This window comes from Notolepis coatsorum, assembly GCF_963971535.1.
Source record: "Notolepis coatsorum genome assembly, chromosome: 15".
NCBI classification, from domain to species: Eukaryota; Metazoa; Chordata; class Actinopteri; order Aulopiformes; family Paralepididae; genus Notolepis; species Notolepis coatsorum.
This window is the reverse complement of record NC_140179.1, coordinates 13,879,499-13,897,951: the sequence shown is the minus strand read 5'-3', so window position 1 is coordinate 13,897,951 and position 18,453 is coordinate 13,879,499. Positions and strand designations below refer to the sequence as shown.

At 41.6% G+C, this 18,453-nt stretch overlaps 1 protein-coding gene across 2 annotated transcripts in view; it reads right to left on the bottom strand.

Annotated features, from left to right (window-relative positions):
- Positions 1 to 18,143, bottom strand: part of snx9b (sorting nexin 9b) — a 64,550-nt gene extending 46,407 nt beyond the window's left edge. For both annotated transcript variants that reach the window (XM_084330087.1, XM_084330088.1), the window contains exons 1-4: positions 17,856 to 18,143; positions 11,199 to 11,285; positions 9,325 to 9,399; positions 3,214 to 3,360 (exon numbers count right to left, since the gene is read on the bottom strand). In XM_084330087.1, the coding sequence (XP_084186213.1) occupies positions 3,214 to 3,360; positions 9,325 to 9,399; positions 11,199 to 11,285; positions 17,856 to 17,867 (321 nt within the window). In that variant the 5' untranslated portion in view covers positions 17,868 to 18,143. The remainder of the gene's footprint in view (positions 1 to 3,213; positions 3,361 to 9,324; positions 9,400 to 11,198; positions 11,286 to 17,855) is intronic.
- Between the last annotated feature and the right edge of the window lie 310 nt (positions 18,144 to 18,453).

Genomic DNA, 18,453 nt, shown 5'->3' with positions numbered 1-18,453 from the left:
TATTCCATGTGGCAAATAAAAACTCTGAACTGAACTGAACTCTCTCTCTCTTCCCCCCCCTCCCTCCCTCCCTCTACCAGTGCAGACTGTGGTCTGACTGTCACTCAAAGTGCTTATGGGCAGAGCCAGGCCATAACAGCCTGATTTCCTGAGGCTGAAAAATGATGGTTTCGACTACTTGATTAGAAATATAAAACAATGATTTTTTTTTGAAAAAAAAATTACAAATGTCTTCAATAGACTAACAGGAATTGTGTAAAGTTGCCCAAATAGTGCTAGGAATAGCAGTGCATAGCACCTTTAATGTGGGCACTGATATGCGAAAATTAACTAAATGGTTTTCTTTTTATTTAATAATAATAATAATAATAATAATAATAATAATAATAATAATAATAATAATAATAATAATAATAATAATAATAATAATAATAAATAAAAGAAAAAAAGCATATAATGGGCAAGCAATGTACTCGGTGGATGCCTGAACACAGAGTAACACCAGTACCACGACTACCGCAGCAAGCCCAAGAACATTATGGATTTAGCTGAACCCATAACTGGGCAAAACTGTCTTTATTAGACGTGAAGCACCTCTAAGAATGACGACATCAGTCAGTCAGTCAGTCAGTCAGTCAGTCAGTCAGTCCCTGTTAGCCACTCTGAATGCGGGCACCTTGGCCTATAAGGTCGGGCTCATGACAGACAGGCAGACGCTACGGCCTATGGAGAGCCGTGATAAGAGGCAAAGGGGCGGTACAGGGATAAAGAAGTGGAGCTTCAGTTTGAACAGGGTAACGCTGGTCTGTGCCAAATGATTACAGTTTTTCTCAGTCGCTTTGGTGCATTTCTCACATCACTATTTACATTTGCACAACAGTTAGTGCATTTCTCAAAACAATTAGTACAAACTGCAAAACCTAGTTGATAACCTGCAAAAGCGTGTCACTTGCTCAAAATGGATAGTTCCTTCTTCAAAAGCAAGTATTCATGTCAATGCAAGTGTCAGTGTCATCAAAATGAAAAGTCCTGACACCATTGTTTATGAACAAGATAGTCAAATGGCTTTGTCATGTTTTCATTATGACAGATCACTCTGTAAGTGTTATCCAATGCAAAAAAGTCAGATCTTGGTGACACTACCTGAAAATGCTCAAGACAGCACTATACACTATTTGCACAGCCATTTTACATCTACAGTTACACATTACTGTACACATTGTAATATTCCCTCCTTGTTGGTCTGGGACATCAATGATTGCTCTCTGTCCAATGTGATTTCTTCCACGCCTTCTACCTTTTGCCAGATTGAAACCCGCCTCATCAACGTATAATGTGTGCAGCGGTTCCCTGGTACACGCTTTATCCCAGAAGAGAGAGAGAGAAAAACTATAAACTTTTCCTGTGTAACATAATGCATTTTGGACAACATATTGTACAGTATGAACTGTCATGTAAGTGTACTGCATGGCACTACACAAAGTAACCAGTTTACAGCACTGAACATTAGAGTATGCATAGAACACATAAATGTTTTACTTGTACATACTGGTGGCAGATCTCCTTCACTCTGTCACTGTTCCGGTCAAATGGCACATTGTACTACAATTGTTTCATGCACATTTAATTTCCCCTGAGCACTGTCAATTGTAGCGATTGAAACAGATTCAATATTCCCAAAGATATTGTCATCCTCTATAACAGCGCTTTGTATCTCTCTCAACCTTATGGCATTGTTTGCAATCACCATTGCACAAATGGCTTCCTCTTGTTGCGGAGTAAAAAGGGGCCCTCTTCCACCTCTGCGAGGTTGTCTTGCAATCCTATGTGGTGCAGAGTAAAATTACAGTAATGTACAGCATATACTGCTTTACAGTAACCCATATATATAGTGTACAATAACAGTGCTTCCCACTTGTAAAATGCTGCAGTACAGTACCATACTGTAAATATGGCAAATCTTTACTACAACACTACTTTACAATACAGTAAATCTGTGCTGCAGTAAAGCTGTCTAAATTCTTGACCCACTGCAAGCTTCATGTATGACACAATGGCAGTAGTGCAGTGCAGATTGTTTAGTGCTGAATTACTGTCCAGTATACACACCTGCTCTCCCGACAAAATGTTTGAATACAGTAATTTAATTTACAGGGGTTCTCTCAACATTTGACTGCACCCTTCGACCAGCCTCAGCCATTGTGAGGCCGTGATTGACAACATGGTCCACAATTGACAGATTTTGACAACTAGTTCAACATTTTTGTATGTAATGACTCAAGAAATGAAATGACTATTAGTTTTATAGGGAATGACTATTCAGCAGTCATAAGTATAGTTAATTTTGACTGACATGACATAAGCAAATGATAATGTTATAAAACAGCAGAGAATTGTATGAAAGCAATTGATGCATGGCCAAAAGCATTTGCAATTTGTTCGGAGGAATGAGAAACTGCTACTATGATGTGCACAAATGACAAAATGTTGTGGAGGTTGAACTAACAGTTATGAGAACTTTAATTCTGATCAGAGAAATGCACCAAAGCAATTGAGAAAAACTGTAAGTCAGTTGCTAGGATGTGGCTCCGTGAGGCTGGTCTGTGAGGCTGCTCTGTGAGGCTGCTCTGTGAGGCTGGTCTGTGAGGCTGCTCTGTGAGGCTGCTCTGTGAGGCTGCTCTGTGAGGCTGCTCTGTGAGGCTGCTCTGTGAGGCTGCTCTGTGAGGCTGCTCTGTGAGGCTGCTCTGTGAGGCTGCTCTGTGAGGCTGGTCTGTGAGGCTGCTCTGTGAGGCTGCTCTGTGAGGCTGCTCTGTGAGGCTGCTCTGTGAGGCTGGTCTGTGAGGCTGCTCTGTGAGGCTGGTCTGTGAGGCTGGTCTGTGAGGCTGCTCTGTGAGGCTGGTCTGTGAGGCTGCTCTGTGAGGCTGCTCTGTGAGGCTGGTCTGTGAGGCTGGTCTGTGAGGCTGGTCTGTGAGGCTGCTCTGTGCTAAATGCTACATTAATGGCTGGACGCTTCCGACAACATCTGGCTCTTTTTGCGAAGGTTTCGTCACCGGGAGGATCTCAGAGTTCTGCACATTTATGTTCCATTCTGCATTTGCGTTGGTTAAAGCGGGACTATTCATTTGGTTCATGCACGCACCGAACATCCTGTACCGAACAGTTTGGTACAAATATGTACTGTTACACCCCTAGTGTGTGTGTGGCCTGTGCTACCTGGCTGTGTGCAGGTGCTGGTGCAGGGGTAGGGGCAGGGGCAAAGCTATCGAAGAAGGACAGGTCTGGGGCAGCATTTCCTTGACTGGGAGCAGCTGTTGTTGCTGCTACACCTCCTGATGGCAATGGGAGAGACGGGTTACCGAGCTAGAGATGGGAACAGAGACAGAGAGAGACAGAGAGAGAGAGAGAGAGAGAGTCTTTAATACAACAGATCCACTGCAATGTGATCTAATGTCTGTTAAAAAGGCACATTCCTCAGGGGTAAATCGATCATAGGCTCCGATGCTCGCCATGCACGGACTACGAATGGGGTTTCTCACTATTCCTCAGTTTTACACCAACTGTGGCAGGTGGATCTGGCTGTGTGTTTTTTTCATATTTAAAGTTTTTATTTTTCACAAGCAAGACAATACAAACATGACAAGACAAACTAAGACACAAATTATTATAATAATAATAATAATAATAATAATAATAATAATAATAATAATAATAATAATAATAATAATAATAATAATAATAATAATAATAATAATAATAATAATAATAACAAGGGGGTGAGGGTTGCAGAGTGTTACAAAGGTTCAGTAGTACACAAACATATTCAAGATAGTGATCTGATAAAGTTCCAAGGACCTTGAAGGCCATCGGGCCGATCACTCTCTTGAAGAGAGAGAGCAGCCTGTTCCATTGATATCAAGTCCATGAAGTCCTTGCACCAGTTCTCCAAACTGAAGTTCGGTTTGTGTTCTTTCCAGTTCAATAAAATAATCCGTTTGGATGCTAGAAAAGCCAATGCTACAATATTTTTTACAATCTTTGCTTGAGCAATGACCATTTTTACGCCCAATATACAAGTTATAGGGCAAGGATTATTGTCAATTTGGAGAGTAACTGACAAAGGTCCTCAGCCATGTCAAACCAAAATTGCCTAACAAGCGGGCAGTGCCACCACAGCAAGTACATGAGCGTACCCTCTACTCCACACCCATGCCAGCACAATTTGGGTAGGGTGTGATACATTTTATTCAATGTACAGGGCGTTATATAGGCCCTGTGTAGTATCTTTAATTGTAAAATTTGATATCTAACACATTTTGATATTTTAGTACTAAGTGCTGCTTCCCATTGTGTTTCAGATATGGATCTGGCTGTGTTGATACTGAAGGTATCATTTGAATGACTTCATTTGAAATGTAATTATATGCACAGGCATCTGTGCCACTTTAGATGGCTGCCGACTTTTAATCCATTAACCCTTTCACTACCACACTACCAAATGGTTAACCCTTTCACTGTGACAATACAGAAGGTTAACCCTTTCACTGACACACGACAATAGTAGTGTGGTAGTGAATTCTGTAGTGTGGTAGTGAAAGGTTAACATTCTGTAGCGTGGTAGTGAAAGGGTTAACACTTTCAGTGCCACTCACGAGATTTCTCTGGTTTTTTTATAGGTGGTTGCATGCCACTCACGAGATTTCTCGGAATTCTTTTTTTTTGCGATCTGAAAAATTATTGCATCACCCGAGCTACCCGAGTATAGCCGAGGGGCGCCGGCGATCACTGTGGAAAAAAGCGCCCCCTGTCGTCTCCCAGATGACATACCGTAATTCCTCTAATAGTAACCCCGGCTTGTATTTGTTTCAACTGTAGCGGGTACCAGGCTTGTATTAGGAGGAGGCCTGTATAAGAGGGAGGCCTATATTTCAAATTTTCAAACGGATCATAATGAATAAATCAACATTTTGTGTCAGTTTGAACCCAGTAAAATGTACTGGGTTCATTTATTGAAACCAAGTACTGTATGAAATAGTAAACAGTGCAATTACAGGTGGTCACTGGTCATTTCAACGTTTTCAAAGTGAAATCAAGTAACTAGCTCAGTATGCAGCTCAGTATATTAGTAACCCGGCTTGTATTAGGAGGCCGGCTTATAATTGCTTAGCTCAAGAGCGCACCCGGCCATTAATAGAGACCCGGCTTGTATTTGAGACCCGGTTACTATTAGAGGAATTACGGTAAGTGATTTTGGAATGGACTCAATGAAAATGAATGGGGAAAAAAATCCGGTACTCCACATTTTCCAGTTCACTGATCCAGCCGGGGTTACTAGAGTTCATTCTGGAGCCTCAGATCCCCGCGGATCATAGAGATCTACAGTCTTGCGTTGGATCCATACACGTATCGATTTTTTCGAATGGTGATCAGGAATTGGAATATACCAGTTGGATACCATCTGATGTCAGGTAAGGACTCTATGTTATCAGTGGTAGGATAATCAGAGTAAGTTTGATGAAGTTATAAGCTGTTTTGTGAAATGTCTTCTTTCGGTTTCACTGTAAAAGTCCGTGAGGAAATCAACGGAGCGATTATCAGTGCGCGGCCGTAATGTGCGTGCGTGCACGTATAATATTGATCATCTAGCGTTTATTTGAAAACGATTCATAAAAAGGCCGACGAATATCAACGTTGTGGAATATTCCACTAAAAGACGGTTTTCATAGAATGCTCCAGAATGAGCTGTTTTTTATATCAAAACGGGGGCTTTTCTAACTGCTCTGAAATGGCAACGACGCGATAAAAAAACAATCTGCCTTCACAGCACTGACTGGAAAATAGTCTTTGATAATGCGATGGGCAGATTAGACACATAGCCATAATTTAAAACATAGATTAGGCGATATTAACGTTAACATTGGCGCCGATGGTGGCATTCAAGCGGTAAAACGGAAAACCAGGCGTGGCGCTGAAAGTGTTAATAAAGGTTTGGTCTTAGTCCATCAAGGCTTTCCACAAGTCTGTTTTTTTAATGCTTCTTTCCATGAGCTATTTTGTGGATAGTGTTAAAAGGAACACGCCAACATTATGGGAAATGCGCTTACCCTCTTCTCCAGAGTCAGACTAGAACATAGATACCAATGTCCTCTCTGTGCATTCAGTTGAAAGCTATCTGGCTGCAAGCTAGCCTAAAACTTAGCACAAATGAATGGAAGTGGATATGACTATGACAGGGTTCCCACAGACATTGCAAAAAACGTCCTTTTGCTAAATGAAATTCAAGGACTTTCAAGTACTTTCCCAAGCACTATCTTTCATTTTAAAATGATACAATTAACTTGTAAATGCTGTTTTTTTTTTATAGAAAAAAATTATCGGATCCAATATTTATGGCTTAGAACCAATTTCCGACAATTAGTTACACTTTAAATTAAAAAATGTGTTACATTTAACACTTTGAATGCCGACAACGACTATTCTCGTTTTATCATGCCCCCCCGTTGAGTGCCAACGACGCGATTTGTCGTTTGATTTTTTTATTAGCGATCTGAATTCATATTTCATCAACAGAGTCTCCCGTTGGTACAGCAGCCCCTCCAGGAGCTCAGATGGGAAAAAAGCGCCCCCTATCGTCTATCCCTGTGTAACTGCAGGTCAGTCCATTAGACTGGGAGATCCCTGTGGGATCTGTAGAGGTGGAGCCAACTGGCTCCATTATGCTGGCGATGGATCTGATGATGAGGGATCTGATCGCGAGACGGAAAGCAGCCTGGAATATATATTTACAGCAGCCAATAATCAATCAATAAACGCGATCAATATTTGGAATGGCGATCAGGAATTGGAATAATCTTTTTGGAGAACATCTGATCTAAGGTAAGGAGTCTATGTTACCAGTCTTGGGGTAATCGGAGTTGTATTCACTGAGATAACAGCGTGTCCCTATGTGTGTGTGTGTGTGTGTGTGTGTGATGAGGAAACGAGAGAATATATTTTTCAGCTCGCTTCGATAGCGTGCATAAGTACATATATACTATCGATAATCTAGCGTTTATTTGAAAACGATTCATAAATAGGCAGAGAAAATGACAACGTGTCTAGTGTATTCGAGAATATTCCAATAAATGCAGTTTATGGGGGAATCGTTCAATTTTCCGAAAGTTTGAGAGAACGATAGCTTTTCGAAATGCTATAAAAAGGATATGAACCGATTAAAAAACAATCCGTTTAGACAATGTTGACTGCAAACAAGTCATTGATAAGCGACGGGCAGATTAGACACATAGCCATAATTTAAAACATAGGTTAGGCATTTTTAACGCCAACATTGAAGTGGATGATGGCATTCAACGGGGTAAAAAGGTAAACAAGGTCGGCACTGATAGTGTTAAAAAAAAGAATCTTGATTCAGAAATGTTTTATCATGGATGAACAAAAAACGTTCAATGCAAATGGTTGATTTGAATTTCAATTACTTTTTAACACTTTGGCTGCCGGAAGACGTTTTTAGGCGTCCTTCCCCGCCATGCTCAAGTTGCCGAAGACGCCGTAACTCGTCTTTGATATCAATATTTCAAAAATCTGTGATCGAAATCATATTTTCTTTCCGGAGCCCTGAGATGTACTGGTGAGCTCCCATCAACTGTTTAACGGTTCGAGAGCGCCATCTGGTGGCCGATCGGCAGATCGGCCAAGAGGGAGGAGCTCGCCAAACAGGAAGTGCTCATCCTATGTGCTCCGGGCACTCGCGATCGGTAGCCGGACTCCATCTCAACACACTGGATGATCAATCGCTCGCCCTAACTCAATAAACAACGTTATTTGGACGTATATAGTATTATACAACCTGAAAATGGTTCATCTGGATAAACATCCCATAATCGAAAACGGTCTACACCACGCTGATCGTCCAACGGCGCGAGGAAGATACGGTAAGATTCAGCGTTATTTTTGAACGTGTTCGATATAAACTGCTCTGATGAACATATGACCCACACTAGATGAATGATATAACGCTGCCCACGGAATTATAAACGATCCCCCGCCCATCCTGTCAACATCAGATGATACGTAGAAACTTCTAGAAGTACGTCCAATTGAAATTTTTTATATCGCGCCGATTGCCATCAAACTGTATTTCATCATCAATATAATGCATTTGGGGCTATAGATCACATTCTGGAGAAAGCTGCAGAAAGAGATGAAAACATACTTATACATTAGACCATATTTTACTATGAATATGTGAATGAAAAAGTTTAACGTTGCTACACAATGAACAATACATATAGGACTTTGAATGGGCCATAATAATGGCAATTTAGCAATAGAATTTAAAAGGTTATAGCCCTGCAAAGAAGGGGTACTTATCCATAGACAAATAGAGCTGGCAACCTATGGTATATCATGAATTTAGCCTTAGGCAATCAAAGTGTTAAGCACCTTGTTAAAAAAATTGCTGTTTTCAAGGAATTCTTAAAAAAATCAAGCACTTTAAGCACTTCAAGGACCTTGTGCGAACCCTGCTATGATGATAATTCGACTAAGCAGCCACAGCCTTGCGTTCAATACTAGTTATATTTTTTCTAACTCTGTAGTGTACGGTTACTACTGAGGCCAGCAGGCTTCTCCCTCGGTCCACAGCGCCGAGATAAGAGACGTGTTGCTTTGGAGACAGAGTGAACTTTGTGTCACTTCATGTCCTGCTGGTGTTTTTAATGAAAAAAAGCAAATAAGAAAGAGCAGCTTGTGTTTATCGTTCGTCAATGGGAGTATTATTGTTAACAGAAGGAATCAAGGGGCAGCTGGGGAGGTAACTAAGGGTCAAATAACACACAAATATATTTCTATCTAATACACACAAATATATATTTATATCTAATACACACACACACAAATATATATTTCTATCTAATACACACACGTACAAATATATATTTCTATCTAATATACACATACAAATATATAAATATATATTTCTATCTAATATACACACACACATGTGACGCTCAGTAATGTTTGGAGCAAAACTAAATAGTTTACCAGACTGTAAAGCAAACACTCTGTTCTGGCCACAGCATGAATCACCGACAACATACTGATGTCATTACTGGACCGTGATGGTCACGCACGCACACACTGGGTCGAATGCAGGTGGGCAACAATGTTATCACTATTTTCTTTACTCGCTCGGCGGAAGTAACATGTGTTTATTTACCTTCAAGCAGACATGTTTCAACTATCTGACGCATTTGTGTGCATAATGACTATCTGTGTGAAGGTCAGATTAGACTGAACAACATTCCAAGAGATTCCCTCGATGCCAACCTCAATGTAGTCCTCCGGCACCAGCCCAACCTCCCCTCTGGCGTTCTGCACTTCGATCCAGCCGCCTCCGATGTGCTGAAACGAGAGACACAAACATTTCCTGATAAGCCATGATTGGCTGGATGGGATTTTCTGATGGGGAAACTATGCATGTTCCCATATATAGGGACTGATCTTTGAACTGTTATATCTCGCTCTCTCTCTCTCTCTCTCTCGATAGTGGGGGACTACACAAGAGAATATGTAAGTATTGTGTGGACAGTAGTTACAAGAGGCGCCTCAATACCATTTTTATTCTAGACAGTTCTGAATCTACTCGTTCTTCTCTTCTCTTCCATGCTGGCTACTATAGTATGTCAAGTGAAGTCCATTGTTCCTTAGCAATGGGAAAGTCAAGAGTTGCCCCTACTAAGGTCACAACCATACCAAGGCTCGAGCTGTCAGCAGCAGTGGTAGCTGTCCGCACCAGTGACATGCTCAAGAAAGAACTGGAAGGAGAGTGCCTACAAGAAGTCTTCTGGACTGATTCAAGAGTTGTCCTTGGGTACATCAATAATGAAGCCATAAGATTTCATGTTTTGTTTGTAGCAAATCGCATGGAACGCATCAAGCAAAGCACAGAGTCTACACAATGGAGGTATGTGGCTTCGGAAGAGAATCCAGCCGACCATGCCTCAAGAGGTCTCACAGCAGAGCAACTGATATCCTCTAACTCAGTGGTTCCCAAACTGTGGTGCGCGCCCTCTAGGTGGTGCGTGACATGAAAAGGGTAATGGTGGTAAATCATTTTTTTTTTTTTTTTTTACAATACAATTTTATAAAAATCTTAGTCAAACCTTTACTATTATGGATATTAAACATGCTGGCAGAGTACATGCATCCATGTTGTCGTGAACATTTTAATTAAATAAAGAAATTCCCTATCCATAGTCGCCGTGGGAAGAGATAAAATAAAAAATAAAATCTGTGCACGGAGACCAGCAACAATTTTTTCTAACAGAAACCCATTGGGGGGTGCGTCAGCTAGGTCGGGAGGTGACAGGGGGTGCACGGCCAAAAAAGTTTGGGAACCGTTGCTCTAACTGGTTGACAGGCCCAGACTTTCTTTGGCAGAAAGAGTTACCAAGTGGAGAAGTCAAGGTGGGAGAGATCGCAAGTGACGACCCTGAACTTAAGAAGGCCCAGGTTCTCAACACCCAGGTGAAAGAAGTCGGGTCGCTGCTAGATCGCTTACACAAGTTTTCAGACTGGTCCAGAATGGTGAAAGCTATCGCCAGACTCCAGCGCCATGTGAAAGAAATTAAAGGTCTCAAGCCAAAGTCCTGTGAAGCCACCAGTTTAGAGGAAAGAAGAGAAGCGGAGCCGACCATAATCAAGATGGTTCAAGAAGCAACCTTCTCACAAGAAATACAGTTACTGGGGGCGGCTAGGTGGCGCAGTGGGCAAGGCGCTCGCCACCAACGCAGGAGATGCTGGGTTCGAGCCCAGCTCTCGGCGTTGCTACCAGCTTGGCTGGTCGTTCATACTAATACAATTGGCAGTGTTAGGGGGTGGGAAGCTGGTCGGTTGGTGCGCCTGCGCAGTAGAATCAGGAGGCGACGAGGGCGGCGTGTCCCTCCCACGCAGACCCTCGCCGCTGAGAGATCGCGCTGTGCAGGTGAAAAGATGCGACGGCTGCCTCCTCGAGTACCGGAGGGGACACGTGATGCAAGGCTTCATCCACATTGCAGCCGGCTTGTGGGAGGCATGGCCTAACAACGTTCAAGACAGGGGAGGGTAGAATTGGACAATATACGAAATTGGGGACGGGAGAAAAATAAATAAATGGGAAGAAAAAGTAGATCAAAAATATATATATATATATATTACTGTACCTGATTGGTGACATTGACTGTCTCTCCTTCGCTAACTGAGAGCTCATTGTTCCCCGGCTCAGCCGAGAAGTCATACAAAACCTGTACCTGAGAGGAAACAACACATCAGAAACACATACATACAACACATATCTACATACATACATACAGTATACATACATACAACACATATCTACATACAGTACATACATACATATACAACACATATGTACATACAACACATATCTATACAGTACATACATACATACAACACATATCTACATACATACAGTACATACATGCAACACATCTACACATACATACAGTACATACAACACATATCTACATACATATACAGTACATATAGTACTAGGGCTGACATTCGATTTCTTTTTTGGAATTCGAAGCTTCGGGGCCGAGATTCGATTTTAATTCGAAGCTTCGAACGTTTTTTTTTTTTTTAATCATTTCTTTTTTTTATGTTGTGGGACTTGTACAGCACTTTGTTCAACTTTGTCAGTGCTGTAAAGTTTAAATCTTAGACAAACTAAACACTTTGCTTCCATGAAATATTGTATTTGTAAGCCGTCATTTGAGGCTTTATAAAAGCAGCACAATGAACACAAATCGGTCAGTGCAGAGTCCGACCTCATCTTAAATAACAAACAGCATTGCTTGTTGTAGTTAACAAAGAGAGGCAGAGTTGATTTTGCAAAAAAAGAATATTCATAATCGAATCCCATGTCCATCGAACGAAGCTTCGAAGTATTTAAGACGGCCCTAGTACATACTGTACATACATACAGTACATACATACAATACATGCATACAGTACATACATATACAGTACATATCTACATACAACACATATCTACATACATACAGTTACAGTGCATATATATATATACTAATCATTCGGCATAAGATATTAATCATTGGCTAGTGCATTTGTTTGGCTATTGTGTCACAAAGTAAATAAACTCCCTTTGAAATGGTGACCGCTGTGTCATTTATGTTTAATGTAGACCTTTTTTTTCTTTTTTCCAGCTCTTTGACTGCCAGAGTGGAGTGGACTCAACTCGGACTCGACTCAGGCTCTTCTTTGGTGACTCGGACTTGGACTCGAACACTGGGGACTCGAGACTCAACCTCGAGATTTAGTGACTCAACTACAACACTGCATACAGTATACATATATTACACACACACACACACAAACAGTACATACAGCCTAACAAGTTCTTCTCAAAGACAGGAAAGAAGACATGCAGGTCTCTGTATAGATTTTTTAACAATCAAGCTGCTCCTGAATGAAATTCTTCTTCTTTTGTAGTTCCTTCAGTCTAGACGCTTTGGAACATTCAACTGCCACCAATCAAATGTTTCGATATATAACAATAATATTTTTTTACCTGGATAATTTTTTTGGTAATCATTTGAACGATTCAGTTGATTAGCCTAATCGTGATACACCCTGACGCACACACCAGCTGAACCACAGGATACATAATTGTTTAACTCCTAATTGTCCCATCTCTGGAGAGATGAGGAGGCGATGTGAAACAGGCCAAACTAGTTCTTCTCAGTCTGTTGTAAACGAGACACCAGTATACTATAAACCAATAACAAGGTCTGAAGCACCAGACCTGCACCCTTACTGGTGTCCCAGCTGTGAGCTAGACCCACCCATGACTCCCACAGCAGCACACACAAGGAGAGAGAGAGAGAGAGAGAGAGAGAGAGAGAGAGAGAGAGAGAGAGAGAGAGAGAGAGAGAGAGAGAGAGAGAGAACAAAAATAAAAATATGGTGAGACATACGTATGTTTATTTAATAATGTCAACATGCACATAATGTACAGCTCACTCTGGTATAATATATATATACAGACTCTATCCTAAGTCTACCTTGTATTAAATATACAACACCCAATACAAAGTCTTAGTCTACCCCCGGTATAAATAAACAGAACACACAACTAGTCTCAGCCCATCAATCAAGTGTTATGGATCAGTATGAATGTACTGTATGATTGAAAATGTGAATGAATCCATGGGGTTGGGGGTGGGGGGGGGGGGTGTATCCAGGATGGTGCCCAGCTTCTTTCTCGTTCTCTCCTCAACCACCTCCTGTCCAGCTCGACTCCCACTACGGCGCTAGCCTTCCTCGCCAGCTTGTTCAGTCGTTTGTGTCCCTCGTGTTGACGGCCCTCCCGGCACACCATGGTGACGAAGAGGACGCTGGCCAGTGGTAAAACGACTGCAGCAGCCCATTGCACACGTTGAAGGACCCGAGCCTCCTCCGGAAGAACGGCCTGCTACTTCCCTTCCTGTGTGAGGCCTCTGTGTCGTCTGACCAGTTCAGTTTATTGTTCCAAGTGTATTCCAAGGAACTTGTAATACGGTCACGGTCACCCTTCCCCCAAACTATGAATCACTAAAGACACTTTCTAACTGCTGCTGTGACCCACTGTCAGCTCCATTTTATATTGTAAACACTGTGAATCGGAACGTGCAATGTTACTCACTGTGCCAAGTTATACCCTTTTAAAAAATATATCAATTTTTACCTTCTTTTTTTTAGCACTCATTTGTATTTAAAAATTGTAAAAATATTTTTGTTAAGTATTGTGTGAAGGGCGGACTAGCAAGCAAAGTAAGATTTTCATTGTACGGCAAACTGTCTGTTTAACTGTGCACATGACAATAAACAAACTGTCTGTTTAACTGTGCACACAGGGGAGGAAACTAACTTTTTGGCTTACCAGCCAACTGGCGAGTATCTGATTTTTTTTACCAGCCAAACAGATTTTTTACCAGACAAAAAAAATCGCTAATTGTGATAATTACTTCTTTGTATGTCAAGCCGCGTCAATGTTGTGTATGCATCTGGGTAGGCACACTGTGCCTTTAAGACAGCACGTGGTCTTACGACAGTGCTGTGAAGTACCGTCAAGTGTTGTGGTAACGTCAGTTGGGTTGGTGTGCTGTTGACGTTGTGCACAGTGCACTGGTTGAGCTAGCCCCTTTCGTGACTGCGATGTGCAAGCCAGGGGCTTTTGAGCATGAAATAAAATGTTTAACCTTACGTCGTAGTCCGGTGCTTTTTTGGAAACATTATAGTCATAACAGATATACACCTAGCTGGCTGCTTTGAGCACACGGGGCTAACGTTAGCTAAAACGCTAACTAGAAGCTAACCACTGTATACAGTTCCAGTAGACAACATTACACCTCTGTGATTTAAATGTGTCCTTAGTAACTTATACTCGATGGTTGTACTAGGGTTGGATGCAGTTCCCCGTTGGTCAGTCTGTCTGTTTTCCATATTCTGCTGTGTTTAACGTTATCTGTTTGCGAGTGCTCCTGATGGCTAGCCTAGTAGTACCGCGGGACTTTTATTATTATATGTCCGCGGGTTGGCCAGTACTGCGCAAACGTTTATTAAACATTATATGTCCGCGGGTGGTCTTGTGCAGTGCTCTCGTGGCACTGTCAACTAAAGCGAGCACTCAGAAGACGCGCACCGTTTGCCAGTGCAGTGATTGCAGAATGTTTTATTTTTTTGTATACTCGCCAGACTGGCGAGTGGTCTTCATGAATCACTCGCCAAACGTAAAAAATACTCGCATTTGGCGAGTAAAGTGGCCTAATTTCCTCCCCTGTGTGCACATGACAATAAACAAACTGTCTGTTTAACTGCACATGACAATAAACAAACTGTCTGTTTAACTGTGCACATGACAATAAACAAACTGTCTGTTTAACTGCACATGACAATAAACAAACTGTCTGTTTAACTGTGCACATGACAATAAACAAACTGTCTGTTTAACTGCACATGACAATAAACAAACTGTCTGTTTAACTGTGCACATGACAATAAACAAACTGTCTGTTTAACTGTGCACATGACAATAAACAACTGTCTGTTTAACTGTGCACATGACAATAAACAACTGTCTGTTTAACTGTGCACATGACAATAAACAAACTGTCTGTTTAACTGTGCACATGACAATAAACAACTGTCTGTTTAACTGTGCACATGACAATAAACAAACTGTCTGTTTAACTGTGCACATGACAATAAACAAACTGTCTGTTTAACTGTGCACATGACAATAAACAAACTGTCTGTTTAACTGTGCACATGACAATAAACAAACTGTCTGTTTAACTGTGCACATGACAAAACAATCTTGAATCTTGTAGTAGGTGTCCACCACCTCCACCTCCTCCCCTCGCATAGTGCCTGGAGTTGGGGACCTCCTCCTCCACCTCCTTGCTCTTACCAATGTTGAGCTGGAGGTGATTGTTGTCACACACAACCCTACAAAGCTTGATTGATTGAACAATCATTGAGTAATTGATTAACAGATTGCAGAATGGGCACAATACAGTACGGCTCAAATACACACAATTGTTAAGGGGATGCAGACCAGAGAAAGAATTTCGTCTTGTTTACATTTTCAATTCATCATAACATATATGACATACAGATAGACAGTACTGCTACATCTATACATTTATGACATACCAGATCTACAAATATACAGTACTGTTTAAGAGAGTTTCTAAAAGAGACTAAGAGAGTATATACATTTGAGGGAGAAGAAACTGTACATTGGAGGGGGTTTGGACATTTACGGTGGCCAGTTTCGAATTGCAGCCTCCCGTAGGTGCTCTTTGAGAGCGGTTTTGAAGGTGGGTAGTGATTCACATTCCTTTACAGCTGTGGGTAGGGTGTTCCACATTGATGTGGCATAATTGCTAAACGTGTTTAGTCCCTTGTTTGAGCTCTCCACCAGAACTTTATCAGGTGTCAATATTGATCCCCAGCATCTGACCACCATCTGACCTGCAACCTGACGTACTACTGTGTTCTACTGCTGAAGTCAATAATCCAGGCCACCAGGCCATTGGTCCAACGCCTGTCTATTAGCAGCGTCTCTGAATAGACGTCTATTTTAGCATTAGCCTCTCGGCTCCCACGAGTCAAGGAGGACAGAGGCTTTCAGACAGGAACTGGAGAGAGGGATTGATGGAGTCACAGGGGTGTTAGTAGCTACTAGCTATAATGCTCTCTGTGATTCAGACAGGAACTGGAGAGAGGGATTGATGGAGTCACCAGGGTGTTAGCTACACTAGCTATAATGCTCTCTGTGATTCAGACAGGAACTGGAGAGGGGGATCGATGGAGTCACAGGGGTGTTAGTAGCTACACTAGCTATAAAATGCTCTCTGTGATTCAGACAGGAACTGGAGAGAGGGATCGATGGAGTCACAAGGGTGTTAGTAGCTAGCTATAATGCTCTCTGTGATTTTGGATTCAGTTTCGCCCGCTCAGTCATAGGGGGCTGGGCAATATACAGAATTTGACAGTTTATCGTCAATCTATTGTAGCGTCCTCGCTATTAAATGACTCACAGAGGCTGTTGTTTCTCACTTCGTGTTTTATTCAACTTAGTCGTGGCTATAGGTCTCGGTACAAAAGACTGGGTGCATCACCTCTGCTTGTAATGTGTAGACTCGTCTTGAACTTCCCATACACCAAGAGAGTGCACCCTCAGGTGTACCAGTCCCACAGGTCAGCCCCTGCCCCCTGCACCCTACCAACCCCCGGGCTCACACGACCAATAGCGTCACCTGCCAGCCCCAGGTTGGTAGAGTGCAGAGTGGCAGCTCGGCTGACCAATCGCCCCAATCCCAGGCTGTTGTGTTATTATTGTATTGTGTTTTTTGTTAAAAGAAACCGGTTAAAAGTTGTTTTCAGCCTCACAATAATGCTTTGGTGTTTTAATAAGCACTAGATCTAAATAGATCCACGACTGCATTAATTTGCAGTACTAAGCTATAGGCTACTGTGGAAAGTCATTTCACAGAAACGACATTGTTAAAAAATATTAGGGTATTTGATTATTCAACTGAGATTTAGGTTGATTGAGAACAGCCCTAATACTGCATCATGCAATGAGGGTCTGGACCTTCAAGTTAGTGTAAACGGTTATGGCCTAGTATGGTTTCTTAAAATATGATTCAACATTTCATAGATAGAAATGGAACAATATGTAGAACACACAGATTAAATACCCCCCCCTCCCTCTCCCTCTCTCTCTCTCTCTCTCTCTCTCTCTCTCTCTCTCATACACATACAGACACACACATGATGAATTGAAAATGGGGGTCCCTGATGTAAACAAGACGAAAGTCTTTCTCTGGTCTGCATCCCCTTAACAATTGTGTGTATTGAGCCGTACTGTATTGTACCCATTCTGCAATCTGTTAATACAATTTTCAATCAATCAAACACAACTACGTTTCCCAGCATTCCACGGGGCAGGCATGACCCACACACTTGGGTAGTAAAATGTCACAAGACACCTTTTAGTGAGACATATTTTCCATGTTATATTAGATCATTTGTTTGTTATTGAAAGCACTACCAAAAACGTGGGCTACTTCGTCAGATGAGGATTAAAAAGTGTTCACTACTTCGCCTAGATTGAGCAGAGCCAGATCAGGAAAGGAGTTTATTGGAGTTCGCCAGGCTAAAAACTGCGACTATATATACTTCAACAAACCTGTTGTTGTAATCTCGCCACGAAAAAAAAAAAAGTACATTTAGATAGATCGCAAGGAGTATTACAATAACGTCTTTGGTAAACATGTCGCGCTTACCTTGAATGCCATTGTCGGAGCGTTGATTAATCATTACAAAACAGGCCCAGGGTGTCGGGGGATTTCAAATCCTCAGCTGGACATTTCCCCGCTGGTTTCAAGAGTGTAACGAAAACAAGACAATTCCTCAAATGTTCTAATAATAGATCACTAAATAAATACCGATTGGCCTTTAACGTCAAACCCGGGAGAGACAGTAGAAATAAAGTCTAACAGACAAGAGAAATAACGCGTCTGTAAAGTGGAGATTGAAAAGACTCCACGGCACGGAGAGAGAGAGCGGCTGAACCGGGGGCGCGCCACCGGAAAGATACAAGAACACAGCGCAGTCCAATGTTCCCCTGGCTGCAAGACACACTGAGCTGAATTATTATGCTGGGAAATAATTACAGTAGTAATAATAATACGAATGTATATTTGATTTGATTTGATGTTTTATTTTTATTTTCGTGTTTTACATAATTATGTAGGTGTATGCCCAGCCCATTATGGGCGTACAATACACATACACAATAAGTATAATATACTTGACAAATTATGACATATAGACCAAGATGGCCACAAAAAAAAGAAAATACAATAAAACGTAATATAACAC